Source organism: Euwallacea fornicatus, chromosome 30 (assembly GCF_040115645.1).
Source record: "Euwallacea fornicatus isolate EFF26 chromosome 30, ASM4011564v1, whole genome shotgun sequence".
Classification (NCBI taxonomy): Eukaryota; Metazoa; Arthropoda; class Insecta; order Coleoptera; family Curculionidae; genus Euwallacea; species Euwallacea fornicatus.
The window spans coordinates 1,024,877-1,046,572 of NC_089570.1; the positions used below are offsets into that span (position 1 = coordinate 1,024,877).

Genomic DNA, 21,696 nt, shown 5'->3' on the forward strand with positions numbered 1-21,696 from the left:
TAGTCCATTATTTACGTACGTCTTAAGGATTACACAGTGCGGTTTGGAAGAAAGAAAAATTAGTTTTTTGTGATAAATTTTAACACAAAATGAAAAGCACAGCAAGATAACCAATAAGTATTATTCTCATATTTAGTTTTTAAGATTTATTGGGTTTTACTTATTTTCTTTTCCCTGGAACGTCGATTAGAACGAATCTAACCAAATCGAGATGAAGATTGAGGTTAAATCTTTACAGGTGAAGCTCATAGACTTAGACACGACAATATATATGGCAACATAAGACATTACAATTAGGGAGCATTTTATCTTATATTTTCATTAAACTCTAATGGTCTCCTATATACATTTTTTATTTAAAAATTAATATCTTTAAGAAGTAACTTTGGTGATTACATTCGTGGCAAAAACTTTAACTAAATTGTTATTTAAAAGATTTTTTATTTCGCAAAATTTGGTCTCTAGGTTGCCGGATTTCGCGTTTACAATGGTATATCGCATTCTGTGTGATTAGAGGAGACTACAAATAAGAGCCTACAGATGTCGCCACATACTCGTTTTCTAAATAAACCACAATAAAAACCGATCGTAATCGTCATCATCTGTTTTTCTGTCACTGTCACGTTAGTTATTTTGTTAGCGCGATGGTGGTCGTGTGGGGTCTTGTCCGTAAAAAATAAAACAAAAATGAAAATAAATCGTTGCCAAAATCGAATAAAACCTAGTTTTGTAATTCAGCAAATTTCCCAGTAATGTGCTTTTTGTGTTAGGTCAAGCCTTGTACGTACCAGAATAGCTGGGTTTCTGTTTATTGTTGTGTCCGTCTTTACGTGTTGTTACCCGGAGTTTCCCCTACAATGACCGAATTTACCTGTATTTTATGTGTTGCAATAATTATTCCTGCTTTGGTGAAGGTATGTACAGCTTACGGTCAAACAATGGGGTTATAAGATGTATAGCTGTAGTCTCAAGATTGGCCACAGCAGTCTTTTTGAGTTGCACAAAAATTAGAGAATTTGTCCTTCTATGTCACCTTTCACCATTAATTTCTATTGTATATCGTGTATCTATAAAGAAGTGATAAAAAAACATTTGTTATTTATAAATATCCACAATTTTTCAATATTTTGGTGTACTAGAAGAGTAGATTACTGAGGTGTTTTGGTTCAAATGCTTGAAGTATTGCAAGATATTTCCAAACTTGATGTTCTGTGAAGTTTGTGAGGTATTTCCAAGTACTCATTTTATTTCTGAAAGGTTTCAAAGTATTTTGGTGTATGAAAAGTTTTTCATCAATCTACCCTCAGCAGAGTGTCATTTCAAAATCATCTCACTCTTTTTTGACATTTTAGTTCAATATATACAGAAAAGTATTGAACAACCGATAATGTAGAATGAGGCAGGTAAACATTTTGAAGAATCCTAGCATCGTAAGATATGCAGGTCCAATGTTTACTAAGAAAAGATTCAAAACTGCAAAACACATGCATTAGATTCTCTTTTGAGGTGTGCAATCTCAGAGTGGAAATGCAATTTATATTCATTAATATAGATCTTATATCACAGGGGATATCAAGGAAGGTCCCTACTCCAATACAAATATTTACCAATTTTAAGAGAAGAAAGATGATTGTATCACCAATAAGACATAGAACCTTTATGGACATTTCAATATTATCTCTATTGAAGGTGTTTTTCAAATTTGTGATGCTGAGATACATCAGCAGCAAATAGTGAGTAACCATTTGGTGGGTGCACTGAATTGCTGATCTGTAATTGGTACTGTGCATTGGGGATCCACCAAATGATTAAATTTGTTCTATAGGTTTGAGACGGATTCTCTTATATTTTAATTTTTGGTAGTAACGTGTCACACACAAGTAAGGGGTGGGATTGCACACTATTTATAGTTAAAACTTACTGAGAATAACATTCACCTTTTACTAAAGGTAGGAACTGGAAAGGTAGAGAATCGTCACCTCTGTTGAGGAAAAACCTGGTAAAGGTATTTTCGCTTCAGCCGGACTCTTAATCAAAGGCCCTTATTAATCCAGCTACCTTTAAATAATGTAAAATTGACTTGTAACATAAGACAAAAAAAATTAATTTGGCAATTATGTTGTTTTTGTATGAGAAAATCTTTAACTGAGGACGCAATATATAGTTAAAACGTCGGAGTTTTGAAATAATATGAAGTTTCATTTCTTGTCCCAAATTCACTGCTATGAATCTATAAATTTAGTGTAAGCCATTGGTCCTTGTTAATCAACATCAGTCCTAAATACGCGAGAAATGTACTTGGAAATATCATATTTATCGTAAACGTGTAGTAAAGATAGGGTCAGTTTATATCGTGATGAACATAACATTTCTCTCCCCTGTAGCAAGAAGATTTTTATAAAGTAATATCTTTAACGATTCAATAAAGTCAAAATCCCAAATCCACGGCCAATATTAAATTACATTAAATTAAATTCCAATGATGTCATTTTCGAAATTATCTCTACCTTGATACATTATTTCCCTCATCTTTTCTAACGCAACAATGATTTATTACAACTAATGTGAAAGCAGAGATTCTCCTATTAAGTGTTGGATTGGTGCCAATACAATACAGAGAGTAAATATTGCTTGTTTGCTATCATGCCTAACATTGTCTGCATGTTCAGAGTTTCGTTTTCACCTCTTGAATACAAATTAGCCGTAAGTGGGTGCCTGATGCTTCCTCTTTATTCTCACAAGATACCGAGCGTGAGTCTACAGATTTATTTCGGATATTTTTAGAAATCAAAATGTCCTCTGAATTTATAAACTAATTTTGGAAAGCAGATATATCAGTAATTCTCCCGAAAAACCTGGTAAATTCAAATGCATTGAAAATAAACTAATTAATTCGCTGTTAGTTAAAGTTTCGTCCGGCTTTACCTAAATGGAGAAGAGGGGATTTTATTTTTAGAGTTCGTTTTATGAATTCGTGTGTCATGAAATATAAACAGGAAAACATGTTAATAGAATTGTGCTACTAAAGATAGTCGAAAATTTGGGCCAGAATATCGGCGATTCCTATCTTCCAGAAGTAGCAAATACATTCGGAAAGACATTAATGAGGGGTGCGCCTCTCCCTGATTTTCCAGGAACGCATTAGCAGGCAGAGACACATATTAATAAAGTCTAGACAGAGAAGATCGATATGAAGGGAGGAGAAGTAATTACCTGGCAGGATTTAAGAGAGCGAAAGGCAAGGGTGAAGTGATTATTTAACTTTAATGGTTTCACCGAGATTTAGTGGGAATCGAGGAAATTTGCGCAAAACTTAATTTTTTGATTAATAATATATTAGTTTTCAATTGTGATTTCGACTTTCTCCTCTTGGAAGTAAAATTAATTCCTATGCAGGTAATTAAAATAGGTATACGCATAAGTCTACTTTTTATGCGAAATATTGAGAATAACGTTTTAGCTTGGTAATTGGAAATCACCTTATATGAATAATCATTATTTTATAATGAAGCAAACGTGATATTGCCTTGGTAATTAGACCACCTAGATCTGAACAAATGAGACCAGTCGGAGCTTACTGTATGGTCTTTTCTTCTATTTGCATAATGGTCGGCATAATTTGTATAATTCAGACTTACGAAATTTTATGTAAATAATAATACAGGCACTATGCTGTGTATGTAGGTATGTAACAATGGCTAGCTCCGTATTAACTGCCTCGGAAATAAAGGCGAAATTCGAGAATTAATTAATTAATTTTGTGTCCTGTTTATTAAACAATTTGACAGTAATTAGGGCTTACAACAATGCAATTAAATGAAAACCTTTTTTTACACTTTCACTCTTGCTAATATCGAAACAGACGTAATTACATCATCCGCAGCTACCTAATACCTTCATTGGTAATTGTATAGCGTTAGTTTTAGATGAAAAGAAATGGATGTGTGTGGGGGTTGGCAACTTTTTTAAATAACGAAATCTGAAGATGCCAAGGAATTTCTTGGATAATGGTATCCATGTTCAACTGAAAAGGGCTTAAATTCTGTTGAACTTTGAAAAATGGCATCGTCGCGTTCGGCTTTTGTTTCCATAACTTCTAGCAGGCTTTGGAAAAAGCTCAGGCACGTTTCTGCTGTGACGGATGGGCAGTGTTGCCGCATTAGTGAAGACAATATTCAAGGACCACCACGAACCCCCCAAATTCGATATGCAGTTTCAAAACTTAAACGCATTTCCGGATTGCTTTTCTACTCCTAACAGCATGTCGTAGTCTGTGCACGTGTGAAGAGCCACCACATGCCTCTTAGGAGCCCGGAAACGAAGGGACTTAGTCAGGACTTTTTCATTGATGCACCGCATAACACCAAGCAAAAAAAGCTGCCTGTGACTGGTAATTGACGTCAGAGCCCTCGTCTTGGGGTACCAACGAGATCTATATTTCTTGTTGCTTAAGTGGTGCTTCTGGCGTTAGAGATGCAGGTACACAGGAAAATTTAAATTTGTTTCCTCTCTTCACTCGGTCTATTGTTAATTAAATTTACAAATTGCAATAATCCCGGTGTTACGTAAGAGCTATTGTAGGTGCCTAGAGGCGGCGACCGTGTCGACTGCAAAATAACAGACGTTTAAACAACATGTAAACGGCGTTTACAGCACATCGTAATAGCAAAGTTTATGGCGTTAGTTTCGTTAAACGTTAGTTAACGATTAATGAAAAGTAACTATTGGTTGATTGGGCCATGTAGACTTTATGGGAAAAACCGGTTGTGTTCGCTCGTGGTCGATCACCCCTTGGCAAATGACCAAAAGATAACATTGTTGAAACCTCCGAATAATGACTAATTTTTGTATTTTGTATTGAATTGGGTTATCGCGTTTCAAGAAAACTTCAGAATTGTTTTGAACGAACAATCGACAGTTTTAGAATATTTTTAACGTTATAAAATACATATATTAAGCCTTAAGGAAAAACAATTTTTAATTAATTTGGCCGTGTGGTGTTACCAGGTCATTATCGAGGTTTTTATGATACTTTCTGTATCGTCACTCATGGAACGTATTGAAATTACCGTTACGCGACACGTTTCACGTTCTCAGCAAGTGTGGGCGACTCATGTCTTAATTCATCCTCAACACAAACTTAGACGATGCAGATGAATCATTGATAATTATAACGAGAAACATGAAGGCTTAAATAAATCTATGCTCGCCTTGCATTAAATGAAGACTTTTCAATGTGCCCCGCATAATGATTCATTTCCATTCAAGCAAAGAGGAGATGAGCCTTGGGGCTTAAATAACATATTTTTCTTTTGATTTGTTTTAAAATGTCCCTATCGATACACCAGAGGTTGTGTCAGTAATGGAATTACTCTAAATTAAGTAAAAACCCCACAGAAATGTTAAAGAGACGAATTTATTTCGAGATGACCTTAAAAAACGATAGTTGAACGACACCAAAATTACAGTTAAAATAGAAAATTTTATAGATCGAATATATGATGAGGGTCACCAAAACGTCAACAAAGAATTTGCGTTGAGCCCTTAGGATATCATTCATAATCAATTTTTAATGAGGATAGACCGCAATTGCACCCCAACTTATATATAGGGATATATTCTAAAATAGAACAAAAAAACAACAAGCAATCCGCCTCAAGGATATAGAAGATATTTGAATAATGTCTGAAAGTTCTTTGAACGTTTAGCAAAAGACCAATTTGTGTGCTCGCAGACCTTGAGGTAATCATTTTTGCATATTTGCTGATAGATTAACTTCAAACATGTAACCTTGTTTACGTCCTGTATCCTAAGTTTATTTAATAAATAAACAACATACAGGTTCTATGGTATAGAGGTTACAATTAAATATGCTTTTATTGTCAATCATTGCTTCGAATTACTCCCTTATCTCCGCTCTTATTTTACAGTTCGCTTCAGCTGCTGAACTAGTTATCCATATTCCTGGCAGTCTGGGCCAAGAAGGAGTGGTCTATCGCCTGGATTACTACCCTCCTTTTGGGTACCCTGCACCAAACACCACCATCGCTTCAAAAGACATCCGAGATGTCATTAAGTTCTCTCAAGCTCTACCAGGGACCAAATACGACTTTTGGCTGTACTACTCAAACGCAACTCACAATACTCTCACATGGACTGCGAATTTCACCACCGGTAGGCATTCGAATTGACCTCGCGAAAGGGATGTTTAGACCTTTCTTTTAGTGCCTGATCCACCTTCGGGCCTTTCAGTCTATGTGAAAGGGGGCAAACACGCCGTAGTATCCTGGTCGCCCCCGGCCCAAGGCAGCTATACAAGTTTCAAATTGAAAATTAATCCTTTAGTACATATTCCGGGTGAGTGCACAGCATTTTATTCCTCATTAAAATGAAGTGCGATATTAATGAGTAGACGAAAAAGGATTTCCTTACAGACCCAATCAGCGCCTAATTATCGTATGTTATTGATGAAACGTCGTCATAGATTTGCGTGAGCATAGAAAGCGTGTAATAAATGTTTTCTCTCTAGAATTAAAACCATATCAACGGTTCCGATTAAGGTGGGGTAAGTCAAAGGAGTTGAGGAGTGAGTTTTTGTGAGAGCGCTTTCCATGCCTTCGCCAGGTACGCACTGAGTGTGGCTAATTGTTTGTCTCGTAAGGCCAATGTTCACAGTCTGCAATTTCTCTTGAAAATCTGCTTAGTACACTGAGAAGAAAAATCCAGCTAAAATTGAGAAAATAATTTTTTCCGGCGCCTTTCTGTCATTTTTTTTAAGCTGTTTTATTTATTTAACGATTTCGATTGCATAAGTAAACTGTACGCAAAATTATTTTCCAGAAATCAAATCAATCACCATAGACAACATCGACAATACTCAATACGCCTTAAAAGATTTAGTCGCTGGCGCTACATATCAAGTGCAGGCGTTTACTGTTTTCGAAAATAAGGAAAGTGCGGCCTACACTTCGAGAAATTTCACAACCAGTAAGAAGCTTATTGATCGTAACGGAATTTTGCTCTGATAAACCACAATTTAGAGCCGAATACTCCGGGCAAATTCATAGTATGGTTCCGAAACGAGACGACTCTTCTAGTACTGTGGCAGCCCCCTTACCCTCCAGGCGTCTATAGCCATTATAAAGTCTCTATAGATCCTCCGGACGCCAATGATTCGACTTTGTACGTGGAGAAGGAAGGAGAACCTCCGGGTCCTGCTCAGGCAGCTTTTAAGGGTCTCATTCCAGGTATAAAGCGACTATAATTTATTTCTTAAATTAAATTTGCCTGGGGTTTAGGCCGCGCCTACAACATTTCCGTCCAGACCATGTCCGAAGACGAAATTTCCGCCCCTACTAGTGCCCTTTATCGCACTGTGCCTCTCAAACCTGGAAAAATCAGTTTCGACAAAGACAAGATCACTACGAATTCGTTTATGGTTCATTGGGAACCGCCAACAGGAAAAAGGTAAAAATTACGTCGCTTTTGGTAAACTTCTTACGTATTCGTAAATATTCGAATTCAGCGAGTTTGATAAATATCAAATATCTCTGGGAACCCTACGGAAGCCTCCACCAGTGCCAAGATCGAAAGATGAGCCCACTAATTGGGAGTTCCGGGACAATCTCGAACCGGGAAAAACTTATTCGGTTGTAGTAAAGACAGTTTCGGGAAAAGTCACTTCGTGGCCGGTAACAGGAGAAGTCACTCTTGGTAAGAAGGTCCTATTAAAAAGTTGCTGTAAGTTATTTAGAAATATCATCTTTTCCAGAGCCTCTCCCCGTGAGCCAACTTCATTCCACCTTAGACGACAAGTCTGGAATATTAACAATTTCTTGGAAACCTCATCCTGACAGTACTCAAGATAGTTTTCTGGTTTCTTACCACGAAGTGGAGAGCACTATAGGTGATAGCAACACAGTAACAACAAATCAAACTAAAATCGAGCTGGAAACCCTGTTGCCTGGAAGAAACTATTCGGTAACAGTTCAGGCAGTTTCAAAGGATATTCAATCGAAAGAAGAGGCTATTTACTTAGCCACTAAGCCTAGTGCTCCTATTATCGAGGACTTGAAGCCAATGGTTTGCATTATTGATTTATTAGGGTTTCAGTAGTATTGGGAGTAATGATGGTTTTAGGTGGATGGGTTGAACATTAGCTGGAAATCCGACGTAAATTCGAAACAGGACAAATACGAGATTTTGTGGATTAGGAACGACACGAATGAAATGGAAAGGAGGTCTTCGTATGATTCTAAAATTATTCTTAGCAATTTGTATCCGGGGGCCGGGTATTTGGTGAAGATTTATGCTATTTCTCATGGGTTAAAAAGCGAGCCACACGAATATTTCCAGCCAGTTTGTAAGTAAAAAGTCTAAGAAATTTAGCCATGTCTAAATAATTTATTTCAGTTCCGAAACCACCAAAAAACATGTCAATCGAGAAAACCACCACCAATTCAGTAATAGTTCAATGGCAATCTCCAGTTGATTCTTTGATAACCGAGTATTCCATCCGATATAAGACTGGATCAGACAATCAATGGGTCAGGTATATAGGATATTGCAACAAAGTTAATCTTATTTGGACCTTAATAGAATACTTTTAGATTGCCAGCGGTGCAAAATACCGAGGCCGAAGTAACCGATATGACCCCGGGGGAAAAATACACTATACAAGTAAACACGGTGAGCTACGGTTTAGAGAGTAATGAACCGCAACAACTCAATCATACAGTGAGGTAATGTAAGAGAGAAAATATATCATGTATGTAAATTGATGGGTTATTTTATTGTAGGCCCAATCCAGTATCCAATATTGCTCCTTTGGTTGATTCCAACAACGTAACTTTAGAGTGGCCGCGTCCTGAAGGGAGAGTCGAAACTTATATCGTCAGGTGAGGCCTAAATGACAAGGTTCCCAAAAACAAGTTTTAAACCTTAGATAGAAGAATATTAAACACGGTCCTAGATCTTAAAAACAGTGAAAACTGTGAAAAACGAGGCTATGTCCGCTTCTCCTAGATCGTGATTTCTGTTCATTGAAGTTTTCGTATCCCTGAACATCGGTATCTCTGGAAGGATTTAAGGCCTTTGTCTTTCGTGTTATAATTAGTTTAAATTAATTATCGATATTTCTTCCACTTTTCGCATATAATAATTTTAGATGGTGGTTAGCAACCAATCCCTCTGAGGTGAACAAAAGCATTGTCAGTCAAAGCCAAAATGGAACCGGTCCTGTTAGGCTGCTAGTAGGAGACCTAATGCCTGGAGAAGAGTATGTTTTCGACATCCAGGCCATATCCAACGATCTGGAAAGTGACATTACTATACTGAGAACTCGGACCAGTAAGGAACTATAATTCTGTTGATGCAATAACGAGACAAATTTGATCTTTCGCAGTGCCTCTTATCCAATCCGAAGTGGTTGTGGTCAACAATCAAGTTTCCACCGACTCAATTGGCTTGCGTTACACTCCTACTCCACAAACTTCTTCAAAATTTGATTTGTACAGATTCTCGTTGTCCGAACCGAACATCCCCGACCAAGAAAAAGCCGCAAACGACTCTGATAGATTAGTTACTTTTACCGATTTAATTCCTGGAAGGTGCGTATTTTTCAACTCATCCGCAATGTTTCTAATACATTTTTTAGGTTGTACAATATAACTGTGTGGACGGTATCCCAGACAGTCACCAGCCAACCATTGCAAAGGCAGGACAGATTATGTAGGTTTTTCCGGTTTTGTTACGATGAAATTGTAGTTGTGTTTATCTAGTTCCAGAACCAATAACTGGCATTAACGCCACCTATATCTCGGACACGGAGATAACCTTAACTTGGGCATTTCCCCGAGGCGAGTATAATGCGTTTGAAGTGCAATACATTAACGCCGAGGGGGGATTTATGCAGAATTTAACTCTACACAATTCCATCGTTATCAGCGATTTGAAGCCTCACAGAAACTACACCTTCACTGTAATTGTAAGGAGTGGTACTGAGTCGAGTATTTTAAGACGGTAAATTAAGTTTTATAAGCCAGATTTCTAGGGTTTGTTTTAATCAATTTTCAGGTCTTTACCGGTATCAGAAAGTTTTACCACGAAGGAGTCGGTGCCGGGCAAAGTTGAAAAATTTGAGCCTATAGACATTCAGCCCAGTGATGTCGTTTTTGAGTGGTCACTGCCGACTTCAGAGCAAAACGGCGTTATCAGAAAATTTACCATAACATATGGATTAGAGGTAAGGTCACACAGTTTTCTTTTTAATAATTGTAAATTATTTTTTTGCGATCTAGGGCTCTTCTCATGTGCTTTTTAAGGACTTCGCAGCGTACGAGTTCGGGGGAACCATTAAACAGCTGCAGCCAGGAAAGACTTACGTTTTCAAAATACAAGCGGAAACAAAGGTATTTACACAAATTTGTTTGCATATTATTGTTCCGGTTTCGCCGACACAATTGTGCAGACGTGGAAAATAGATGTTTAGGTATTTTTTTAAAAAGTTGTTGTTTTCAAATGAGTAACTGCGAACGGATTTTTCGATTTTGCATATTCGAATACGCAAAAACTTAGTTCATTTTACGTGTTTTCGTCTCCAAACTTGATTGTAGCGAATTCAATCGTAAACCTCTTCGTGTATTGTTGGTTGCCTAACAATTATTGAAGGCCGAATATAATCATCCTTGGATAGTAGATCGTCCTTGAGTTTCGAGATCAATTTCCTGATTGAGTGAACAAAATGTTAATCTGACGGAATCATCTGTGAATCCTTAATTGTTTACAAAGCAAATTGTGGTTAATATAAAAGTTATATATCTGATATTTTGCTAGTGTCAAGCGCAAGCTTAACATGCTTTAAAGTCGATATTTTAAGATTATTATTCCCAATTTTTAATCCTAATTTATAACTAAGATCAGCTAAGTCCCAAACCTGAGGAAAATTCAATTTAAGCCCTGAAAATTGATAAGTTGGCTTAATTTCGCGCAGTATTTGGCAATTTTTTCGAAAATTAATAGAGCATCAAATTGCGTGCATTTTCAATAATTGCACCACCTGGTGGCTGTTTTTTGTACCTTAACTATAAAATTAAGGTTCGGTAAATCTGCATGAATGTTTTCGAGGGTACAGACTGATTGCACTATTCGTTACTATAAATTGGAAAACTGAACCCAAAAATAAGAAATCATCAAAATTGTGTTGAGTTAGTGCAAGCTGGCTCCTGTAGGAGGAAATTACACCAAAAAAGTATTTTGAATTTGTTTCGCTTGTTCAGTTTGCATTAGATCGCTTTTGCCATATTTAAACATATCAAACACCATTTAGGTGGGTTTCGGTCCGGCATCAATATGGAAACAGCGCATGCCCATCCTGGCGCCTCCCAAACCGAGCATGCAAGTAGTTCCCACTGAGGTGTGCAAAAGCTCGACCACTATTCAAATCCGATTCAGAAAGAACTATTTCAGCGAAGCCAATGGACCGGTAAATTATTGTCTGTCCAACTACAACTGTTCCCTTACAATATTTTCTAAATCAGATTGTATTCTACGCAATTATCGTGGCGGAAGACGATTCGAAAAACGCTTCCGGTTTAGAAATGCCCAGTTGGCGTGATGTCCAGGCGTACTCTGTATGGCCCCCGTATCAAGTCATGGAGCCTTATTATCCGTTTTTCAATAATTCTGTGGAAGATTTTACCATCGGAAGTGAAACTTGCGATATACGGTATTTGATTCTGTTGATTTATCGTGAACAAGCTGTTAGTTTTTATTGTGTTTTAGACACGTGGGCTATTGCAATGGACCCTTGAAATCAGGCTCGACTTACAAGGTTAAGATCAGAGCCTTTACAGCCCCAGATAAGTTTACTGATACTAGCTACAGCTTCCCAATACAGACAGGTAAAAATTGTATTACAAGGTTATCGTTTATTGCACTGAGAATATTTATTATTAATGCACCCAGTAGTAGGACTACTCAGGGTTGAAGGTAAATCAAATAGTTTTAATAATGACCCATAAATATTGATGGGTTTTGTACTTATATTTTCACGTTAAAGATCAAGACAACACTCCTATCATACTGGGCGTAGTGATCCCGATAATCCTCATCTGTCTGCTGTTTGTGATGATAATTTTCATAAGAAGGAGACGATCGGCGGGACGAAAGGGGATGGTGGAGGCTCGGAACAATGACAACACGTCACTGAATGATTCTGTAGTTGAAACTAGTCGACCGGTCAGAATCGATAATTTCGCTAATCACTACAGAATCATGTCAGCCGATTCAGACTTCAGGTAATACTAGTGATGAAAAATTCATAAATATTAAGTCTTTAACATACAATTTTTCTTAACAATTTTCCTTGAAATATATTCATTTCAAAAGATTTTCTAATGATATTCCATTATTTCCATGCTTGTCAGGAAAGAATGGACAATGCTTACAAAGTAAGTTTTCTATGGAAAACTTCGGTTTTTAAATAATCGTCTTGTTTATATACTTAATAATCATGCCTTCCAACGTAAATGCAGGTTTAGTGAAGAATTCGAAGAGTTGAAGCACATAGGACGGGACCAACCTTGCACTGCAGCAGATTTACCTTGTAATCGTCCTAAAAATCGATTCACAAATATCTTGCCCTATGACCATTCAAGGTTTAAGTTGCAACCAGTAGACGATGAAGAAGGCTCGGATTATATCAATGCCAATTACGTGCCAGTAAGAACGTTTTAAGGAGGATAAAAATTGCAATGAAATGTTAAAAAAAAATTGTAGGGATTCAATTCGCCAAGAGAATTCTTAGTTACTCAGGGACCCTTACATTCCACAAGAGACGACTTTTGGAGAATGGTTTGGGAGTCGAATTCACGGGCCATTATAATGTTAACAAGGTAAGCGATATTTACTGTCACGAAACACCGCGTTGTCAACTTACCAAATTAACAAAAATCTTGATGATCAAATGATTCTCATTCTATTTGAAAACTCTATTTCAATCATTCAGCACACATTATTTTTCAGGTGTGTGGAAAAAGGAAGAGAAAAGTGCGACCATTACTGGCCTTATGACACCCTTCCCGTTTATTACGGCGATATTTCTGTCCAAATTTTGAACGAAACGCGCTATCCTGATTGGAATATCTCCGAATTTATGGTTTGCCGGGTGTGTTACCCCTGATAATTCAAATAAACCTTAACTAACGCATTAAATGTATTTAGGGCGAGCAACAAAGGGTAGTAAGACACTTCCACTTCAGCACATGGCCCGATTTTGGTGTCCCCAATCCACCCCACACGTTAGTTAGATTCGTGAGGGCGTTCAGGGAAAGAGTCCCTCCAGATCAACGACCTGTAGTCGTTCACTGCAGGTAAAGACTCCCGAGTTTCTATCAGAGTTCATAAGATTAATGTTAAATTATTTGCAGTGCGGGAGTTGGTAGATCCGGAACGTTAATCTGCCTGGACCGTATTTTGCAACAAATCCAAACTTCGGATTACGTTGACATCTTTGGAATCGTTTATCTCATGAGGAAGGAGCGAGTTTGGATGGTACAAACCGAGCAACAGTACATTTGCATTCATCAGTGCTTGCTTACGGTATTGGAAGGCAAGGAGCTGACAACTTCCCCTAGAGAAATACACGAGAATCAAGGATTCGAAGGTAAGGTGTTTAGGTGTGATTTACAGGTGTTAATGGGCTTTGTAGTTTATTTTACGTCACTTGGCAACTAAACAGTGTTTTATCTTCCCTGGAGCTCTGAAAGTAAGAAAAACACAGTTTTTATGAGAACCAAAAATCATAATAGTAAATTTTAAATTAGGAGATCAGTAAGACCATCACGTTGAAAACGTCTTAATTTATTGTTTTTCGAAAATGTTTAAATGTAAAAGGAAAGGCGGCCAGTGGATGCTAAGTCCAGAATATGAGAAGCCTTCTCTTTGACAACGTTAGATTGAACATTTAAACAAGATTTCGTGTTCCATTCAGATTCAAAAACAAAGTGTATACATACAAAGTTCCAAATCAACTAAGAGTTTCTGAAACCCTTTTCCGCAGACATGGTGTGGCACTTGTTTAGCCAATGTAAAAAGCTGGTAATCTGTGGTTCTGGCAAGGGTACCGCCGGTGTTGCACCTATTCCCGATGGGAAAGGCAGATAGCTTTGGAAACCGGATTCGACTAATCACCTTTTTCAACCCACGGGACGCTATTAGTTTGGTTTTTGGGTAATGGATATTATTCAGTGCTTGCTGTCCTGGCTAACCACTTCTCAGATAAAAACTGCTTATATTTATTTCAAGCAGTCCAGTTATGTTTTTATCTAAGATGTCGAAAGGTGCACGTTGTATTGCAAAAATAAGATTGAGAACCTTTTTATCGCGGTTGCAAATGCTTTGGATTAAAATAGGGTTACATTGGTAACTTATGTAGCTAATCAAAAGTAAAAAAACGCATGGCTTTTTATTTGTATGTTACCGATAAACTTGTACAAGAAAAAAATCGTCTAATAACAAAAGAAATTGCATTTTTCTCTTTTTTAGATGACGAAGGAATAGCGGAGTCAGGTATGTGACCAGTCCATTTGCCATAGGCAGGTAAACATAATTTATTTTATTAACGTGAGATTATATTTGGCGCATCGTAAATCATGAGACAGCTGAATAAGTGAAGAAATACTCGGAATTAACCAAATCTGTTTAATGTTATTTATTTTAAAAATGGCAAGCAAATTTCGCGTTTCTGTTGCTCTACGTATTTAAATTTGACCAAGAACAAACGTTGTATTATATTAGAATTAGTATTTTTTGTATAGTATTATATGCACTTCTATACACCCATTATTTAATATGGCAGCCGTAAGTGTTTAGTTTCTTCGCTCGATTATAAATAACGTTTCTGGGGAAGCAGCGATAGTGATATGTAATGAGATTTTTGTATTGGAAATTTTGGGTTTTTTAAGACCCAATGAAATGTCGAAAAGTACTCAAACGATTTTTCCCATTATAACAAACCTGAGTGCCAATAATATAGGTGAAAAATAGAATTTTATAGTTTAATGTAGCGTATTCTATGGTTTAATATTTAATAGACCTCACTTCACGTTCTTCTTTAATTGTTTCGAACATCGTCAATATGCTAAGGACGCTAGTCCATTTGACTGTTTCTCCATTATGTGCAATTTTTCTATTACTCGTTCAATGTTAATTATTGTTGTTATACTCAATATATTGAAATACCTGTCCCATTTTACACGGTTAGATTTTATACCATTTTTTAGACGTTGATGCTTTACATGTTATATAACTTTACTAAATTCGTTATAGGTACCATTTTTGTAAATTCACTGTGATAATTTAAGTTAGTTTGGTTGACAATTTACGGGAATATTTTCACCTTGTGCTATTGGTCTTATTTCAATTACAATGAAGGTGAGGCGTGCGAATTTGGAATTATTACGATTTCAGTATAAAATTTCAGACTGCAAAATTAGCGGTGTCAATTAAATCTAAAGATAACCCATTTATTTTCGAAAGTGAAGGAATAACGTTTAAGGGACTTGCTTTACTATGAAATAAGATCAACAAAAAATTATGTGAACTATTAAATTTTTAAGTTTTAGTTCAAGTATGCAAACTCAACTAACACCTTAAAATATAACCATCATTGTAACTAGCATAATGTACTTAAATATTTTTTATATACTATATCTACATATCTCAATTAAAATCATTTTAATCTAAAAATGTATGGTTATTTTGCATATTTAACGTGGCTCTGCGTTAAAATTCTGCGTTGCGCTAAAATTTGCAAAAGTTGCGACATCTATTGAATAGTAGCAATCCTCTAAAAAGTGCGTACCATTGATTACAGTTTTTTTCCTTCAAAGTTGCAGATTTCTTTTCCTGCCGTTTTTCATATGTGGTTACTTTAACCCTTCGCGAGTAGATGGCATCAGTAGGTATCATGTTGTAAGTTTTATAATATCAATAAAATTGAGAACAAATGTGTAAATCATCTATTATTTCTGTTTATTTCATGTTTTCTATGAAACGTGCGATTTCCCCGCGTCCAACAGTAAGACAGAGTAAATAAACATAAGGCACATATATGATGCAAGCGTGAATAACTAATGATTACTGAAAGGTGAATGAAAAAAACATATTATTTATTTCTTTTATTTTATATTATCGTTTACATGTATGAATCGTATTTTTTTGTAACACATTAACATATTATACCTATAATATTATATTAACTACTCATATCTTAATTTTTGGTGAGTTAAAATGATACGTTACCCTGTTTATTTTTAGCGAATTTCTTCACCGTGATTGTCAGTTCTCTATCCCCCGAATCTACCGTGAGTGATATCCTGTCCAACTTCAAATTTTTGTAAACATAACCTCAAATATGCACGTGTATTTTCTGCGTGTGTTTATACTTCCTCGTCATGCTTCCTCTTCAGTAACGTCCTAAAAGTTTATTTTAAAACTCAAATTCAATCTTACAAAGCATCTGTAAAGCTCCGTTTTGAATATATTACTTCCCAACTAAATTTGAGTCGAGCGAAACTGCTTTAAAGTGTTTCAAAAATGGTGCGAAAAAAGATCGACAATAGAATACGAGTTCTAATCGAAAACGGTGTTAAATTGGGCCACAGGACCCTTTTCGTTGTTGTGGGAGACAAGGGCAAAGACCAGGTAAGTGCAGTTTGCATTTCTTATTTAAAATCTGAGTGCCATAGAAGTCAATAGGTGTTTGTTAGAAAGTTAACTTGATCACCATATAAATTATAGGATTTTTCCTTTTTTTCTAGGTTGTAATTTTACATCACATGCTAACAAAAGCGGAAGTAAAAGCACGACCTTCAGTGTTGTGGTGCTACAAAAAAGAACTTGGCTTTAGCAGCAATCAAAAAAAGCGCATGAAGCACTTGCAGCACAAAATTAAAGCTGGGAAGTTAAGCATTAACGAGGTTCATAGTGCATAATTTTCTTATGTATTTTTCAATATTCTGAAAATTTTACTTTAGGATGACCCCTTTGAGCTGTTTTTATCTTCAACTAAAGTTCGATATTGTTACTATTCCGAGACACATAAAATATTAGGTAATACATATGGAATGTGTATTTTGCAAGATTTTGAAGCGTTAACACCAAATTTACTGGCAAGAACGGTTGAGACTGTGGAGGGTGGTGGATTGATTGTTTTATTGTTGAGGTATATAGGATGTATTATTTGAGACTTTTGTACTGTGTGTGATCTTGATTATTAAATTAGATCTATGACCTCCTTGAAGCAGCTCTACACCATAAGCATGGATGTTCATCAAAGATTTAGGACTGAGGCCCATCAGGACATTGTTCCTAGATTTAATGAGAGATTTCTGCTTTCTTTGTCTTCATGCAAAAGGTGGTAGAAGTGTTTTTATAGTAAATTTTTATTTATCCCATTTTTAATAGATGTTTGATAGTAGATGATCAACTTGCAGTCCTCCCTCTTTCTTCACACAATATCCATGTAAGCCCTGTAGATCCTTCACAGGAGCCTTCAGAAAATGAGACAGAACTCAAAGAGCTAAAAGAACAGTTACAGGACACACAGCCAGTTGGAAACTTAGTGAATTGCTGTAAAACTTTAGACCAGGCTAAAGCTGTTTTAAAGTTCATTGAAGCAATTTCAGAAAAAACTTTGAGGTAGTAATTTTGAGGGTAATTGTTGCGGGTGTTAAATTTTTTTATAGGTCTACAGTTTCTTTAACAGCGTCGAGGGGGCGCGGTAAATCTGCCGCACTAGGTTTGGCTGTATCAGCAGCTGTAGCTTTTGGGTACTCTAATATATTTGTCACCAGCCCCAGTCCAGAGAATTTAAACACGTTTTTTGAATTTGTTTTTAAGGTATTTTTAATAAATTATATTGTCAGGTTAGAATAACTATTTTCTTTTATGTATAACAGGGTTTTGATGCCCTAGAGTATCAGGAACACATTGATTATGGTCTGGTACAGAGCACCAACCCTGAATTCAATAAGGCAATAGTAAGGGTTAATATCTTTCTGAATCATCGGCAAACAATTCAAGTAAGTTAGATTGTTCTTTTTATTTAATTTGGGAAATTTCCCACATTTTTTCACAATATACATACTTTTCTTCACAATTTCTTGATAACCTTTAGAACAGCAAAAAATGGTCTACGATTTGTTGACTACGTTTTCGGTCTAATATTTTAGTACATACACCCGACAGATGCTAATAAGCTTTCCCAAGCGGAACTTCTCGTCATAGACGAGGCTGCCGCTATACCCATGCCATATGTAAAAGCAATGTTAGGGCCCTATTTAGTTTTCCTTGCCTCCACTATTAACGGTTATGAAGGAACTGGTAGGTCTTTTTCCCTGAAATTGTTGCAACAGCTCAGGATCCAAGCTGTACCTGTCGGTAAGTTTTGAACTTGTCAATTGAGCCCCATTTCCAATTTTAAACTCTGAGCTAGGCGCAAACACCAATGCGGCAACTAAGAAACAGTTTACGGCAGCTACTGGGAGGATTTTACATGAGGTGACTTTAAACGAGTCGATTCGTTATAAACCTGGAGATGATGTGGAAATTTGGTTAACTAAACTCTTGTGTTTGGATTCCACTTCAGTTTCCCCGATTCTATCGGGATGTCCAGCTCCAGATAGCTGTGACTTGTATTACATAAACAGAGACACCTTGTTCTGCTACCATAAAGCATCTGAAGAGTTTCTGCAAAGACTGGTGGCCTTATATGTAGCCTCCCATTACAAAAATAGTCCAAATGACTTGCAAATGATGTCAGATGCGCCAGCCCATCATTTGTTTTGCCTACTAGGGCCGGTGGATCCCAACAGAAAAACTTTACCAGAGGTTTTGGTATTTATTCAAGTGTGTCTAGAAGGAGAAATTTCAAAAGCTACAGTGAAAGATGGGTTTTCGAGGGGAAAGCGGGCATCGGGGGATTTGATTCCGTGGACTGTGGGACAGCAGTATCAAGACACGAATTTTCCTAAATTAGCCGGAGTTAGGATTGTAAGAATTGCTACTCATCCAGACTATCAAGGAATGGGATACGGGGCTAGGGCTCTTGATATACTGAAGCAGTATTATGAAATGAAAATTCCCAGCTTAGAAGAGGATAGCGAAGTGTGTCAGGAAATTAACAGTGTGGATGACGAGACAATTGGTAGGTATTATTTTTATTGCCATAAACATTAATTGAGACGTCATTTAGGATCATATACTCAATTTCAGGTCTTCTAGAGGAAACTGTTGAACCCAGAAAATCTTTGCCTCCTCTCTTATTAAAACTAAGCGAGAGACCTCCAGAGAAACTCGATTATATCGGCGTCTCTTTCGGTCTAACCGAGCAACTTTTAAAGTTTTGGAAACGCGCTTCTTTCGTACCGGTGTATCTACGTCAGACCACCAACGATTTAACCGGGGAGCATTCCTGCATAATGCTGCACGTCTTGAATTCAGAGGAAAATCCTGAAAACTCGCGCTGGTTGAATGCGTATTGGGCAGACTTTCGCAAGAGATTCATCAATCTATTAGGTTATCAATTTAGCAAGTTCACTCCGAGTTTAGCTTTAGGAGTTTTGACCAATAAAGGGGCAGATGTTTTGTGTAAGGAGTTGACGAGACTAGAGTTAGATATGCATGTGACCAATTACGATATAAAAAGATTAGAGATGTACAGCAAGAATTTGGTTGATTATCATTTGATAGTGGATCTTCTTCCTCCTTTAGCTAGGTAAAAGTCTCAATTCTTGAACGTTTTTTCTAGGTTATTTAATGATAATCTCTCTGTTTCAGGTTATTTTTTTTAAATCACATGGGAGACCTTCAAATATCCGCAGTCCAGTCAGTTATAATGTTAGGTCTAGGTTTACAACACAAAACAGTGGATCAACTGGCACAAGACCTAGATTTGCCTTCGTCACAGCTTTTGGGATTGTTCAATAGAACAATGAGAAAGTACTGAGTCGTTTCTTGCCTCAAATGGAATCAAAAAAGTGGTTATTTTGTAGGTTTGAGCAGTACTTGAATTCAATATTACAAAAAGACGTTGAGAGATTCCTGCAGCCACAAAAGGACATGGACTTGCAGCCTCTAGCAAAGGGCTTACATGAGGAATTGGAGGAGGCCGCCAAAGTGCTGCAGAAGAAACAGAAAAAGGAGTTGAATAAGTTGAAGAATGAAAATTTTGAGCAATTCGCGATTAAAGGTTCGGAGGATGAGTGGAGCAAGGCGTTGTCAAGCAAATGTAAAAAGAGCATCATATCGATCAAAAGGTAATTTCCTAAGGTACTTTTTATTCATTTTGTTACATGTTTTTTGCTAGGGAGGATGTCGGGGATTGCGCATCGTCCTTAGTTGGATTGGCAATCATTGATACTTAATGTCTTTTGCAGCGGAGAAAAGCGTATAAACAGTGCTTCCAATGCGGAAATCGATGGCCTATGTGAGAATCCCGCCAAAAAAAAGAAGACCAAATCTAAGAAGAAGGATTTGAACGACTAGATAAGGGACTTCTGTATATACGACATTGCACTATTTTATATTAAAATATTTTGTTTTACGTTTAGTGGTTTTTATGCCCCGTTCGAAATCGCCCCCCTTTCAACTATGTACCCAGAAAAATAACACTGGATTACCAAGAGAATAATGGTTTCTTCGTATTTCTGATACGAAACGTTTTCGAAGGCCTGTTCAAGTTAGCATTTAACAGAAAATTTGACCTTTTCTATCAGGAGAGCAGAAGTGCGAGGAGGTATATCTAGCTCCTGATTCGTTCTTGGACAAATCAATTTGCCGGCATCCGGGCATAACCTCAAAACTGATTCTATTCGACATTTCCGTGCTTTGCATGTGTGGGCGATCTCGTTCGAAACCTTCAGTCCAAATTTATTTATTTATAGCTAATAGAGCGGCCTTTTAACAATTTGTTGCCCTTTGTGTGTTTTTGAAATGGCTAAGTGATTATCTAACAAGAGCAAGGAACTAGCGACTACTGCAGTGACAGTTCACGAGATAATCATCGAGCTTTGGGTAGCACTTCCTCGGTCTCTAATTGCGAACGGGGTAAACCTGTCTCAAAAATGTAGAAAAATGTAAAAGTTAAAAAGAACCAACTAGTCGTACTTTAAAACTACACGGTCATAACACGTACGACGACCGTAATTAGAAAAACACCGTTTCATTTTTAAATGACTAATTAATTGAGTTCTGAAGCCAGCCTGTGTTACCATAAATAAGTAGTCTGAAACGATTTGTTTTAAATTTACTGAAAATCATCAGAAGTGTGACAACATCGCGCGACTGTGATTTTCTACAAGCCGTGTGACGTGCAACCAAAAGTAAACGAATAAACTATGGTATCGGCTGTTTCGTATTAATACTCCCCCTACAACAAATTAATTCACGACATGCCCAACTTGCCGCCTTTATACCCAGTTCAGTCCACATTTAAACGACACAGAATTATCCGTCCGTCTTTGTCTGACAAAGCAAAGGGGTGGAAGCAGCAACAGATAAATGTTTTATTTCAGCAGGACGTTTGACCAGCGGCTTTGGAATTCTCGAATGAACTACTACGCAATTAGCAAAGTTTTTTTGAAAATTTATCGGCGTCTGGAAGTAAGGATTGAAATAAAACATTGAAGCACATTG

General features: G+C 36.9%; 2 protein-coding genes across 14 annotated transcripts; both read left to right on the forward strand.

The window, feature by feature from the left end:
• The first annotated feature begins 613 nt into the window (after positions 1-613).
• On the forward strand, positions 614-15,747 carry Ptp10D (Protein tyrosine phosphatase 10D). Of its 12 annotated transcripts, none has more exons than XM_066298291.1 (32): positions 614-914; positions 5,931-6,174; positions 6,226-6,357; positions 6,530-6,565; positions 6,841-6,987; positions 7,041-7,247; positions 7,299-7,467; positions 7,526-7,713; positions 7,772-8,082; positions 8,140-8,362; positions 8,413-8,551; positions 8,610-8,741; positions 8,799-8,897; positions 9,167-9,348; positions 9,404-9,608; positions 9,656-9,729; positions 9,780-10,020; positions 10,075-10,243; positions 10,299-10,409; positions 11,327-11,482; positions 11,538-11,725; positions 11,782-11,900; positions 11,965-11,988; positions 12,059-12,296; positions 12,426-12,449; positions 12,534-12,720; positions 12,778-12,893; positions 13,024-13,165; positions 13,222-13,370; positions 13,428-13,663; positions 14,060-14,229; positions 14,545-15,747. In XM_066298291.1, the coding sequence occupies exons 1-31, from the start codon at positions 858-860 to the stop codon at positions 14,161-14,163; spliced, it is 4,749 nt and encodes a 1,582-aa protein (XP_066154388.1). In that variant the 5' UTR covers positions 614-857; the 3' UTR covers positions 14,164-14,229; positions 14,545-15,747. The 12 variants fall into 12 exon arrangements, with proteins under 12 accessions (XP_066154388.1, XP_066154389.1, XP_066154396.1 ...); XM_066298292.1 differs by having other exon boundaries at positions 11,968-11,988; XM_066298298.1 differs by lacking the exon at positions 614-914 and adding an exon at positions 4,459-4,479.
• A 251-nt stretch (positions 15,748-15,998) lies between these two features.
• Positions 15,999-20,605, forward strand: l(1)G0020 (RNA cytidine acetyltransferase l(1)G0020). 2 transcript variants are annotated; one of them, XM_066298306.1, is made up of 14 exons: positions 15,999-16,147; positions 16,318-16,704; positions 16,821-16,979; positions 17,037-17,224; positions 17,285-17,416; positions 17,467-17,700; positions 17,748-17,901; positions 17,961-18,083; positions 18,234-18,441; positions 18,497-19,207; positions 19,276-19,777; positions 19,840-20,001; positions 20,055-20,318; positions 20,369-20,605. In XM_066298306.1, exons 2-14 carry the CDS (start codon positions 16,597-16,599, stop codon positions 20,424-20,426), a joined length of 3,003 nt encoding a protein of 1,000 aa, XP_066154403.1. In that variant the 5' UTR covers positions 15,999-16,147; positions 16,318-16,596; the 3' UTR covers positions 20,427-20,605. The 2 variants fall into 2 exon arrangements, with proteins under 2 accessions (XP_066154403.1, XP_066154401.1); XM_066298304.1 differs by having other exon boundaries at positions 16,000-16,147; positions 20,439-20,605.
• Positions 20,606-21,696: the final 1,091 nt, after the last annotated feature.

Excerpts from the sequence above, each read along its gene's own strand:
- Ptp10D (XM_066298291.1), top strand. The coding sequence starts at position 858 with ATGACCGAATTTACCTGTATTTTATGTGTTGCAATAATTATTCCTGCT. Across the intron at positions 8,363-8,412 it reads CGAATATTTCCAGCCAGTTT|TTCCGAAACCACCAAAAAAC; the intron begins GTAAGTAAAAAG and ends AATTTATTTCAG. Across the intron at positions 8,552-8,609 it reads TCAGACAATCAATGGGTCAG|ATTGCCAGCGGTGCAAAATA; the intron begins GTATATAGGATA and ends GAATACTTTTAG.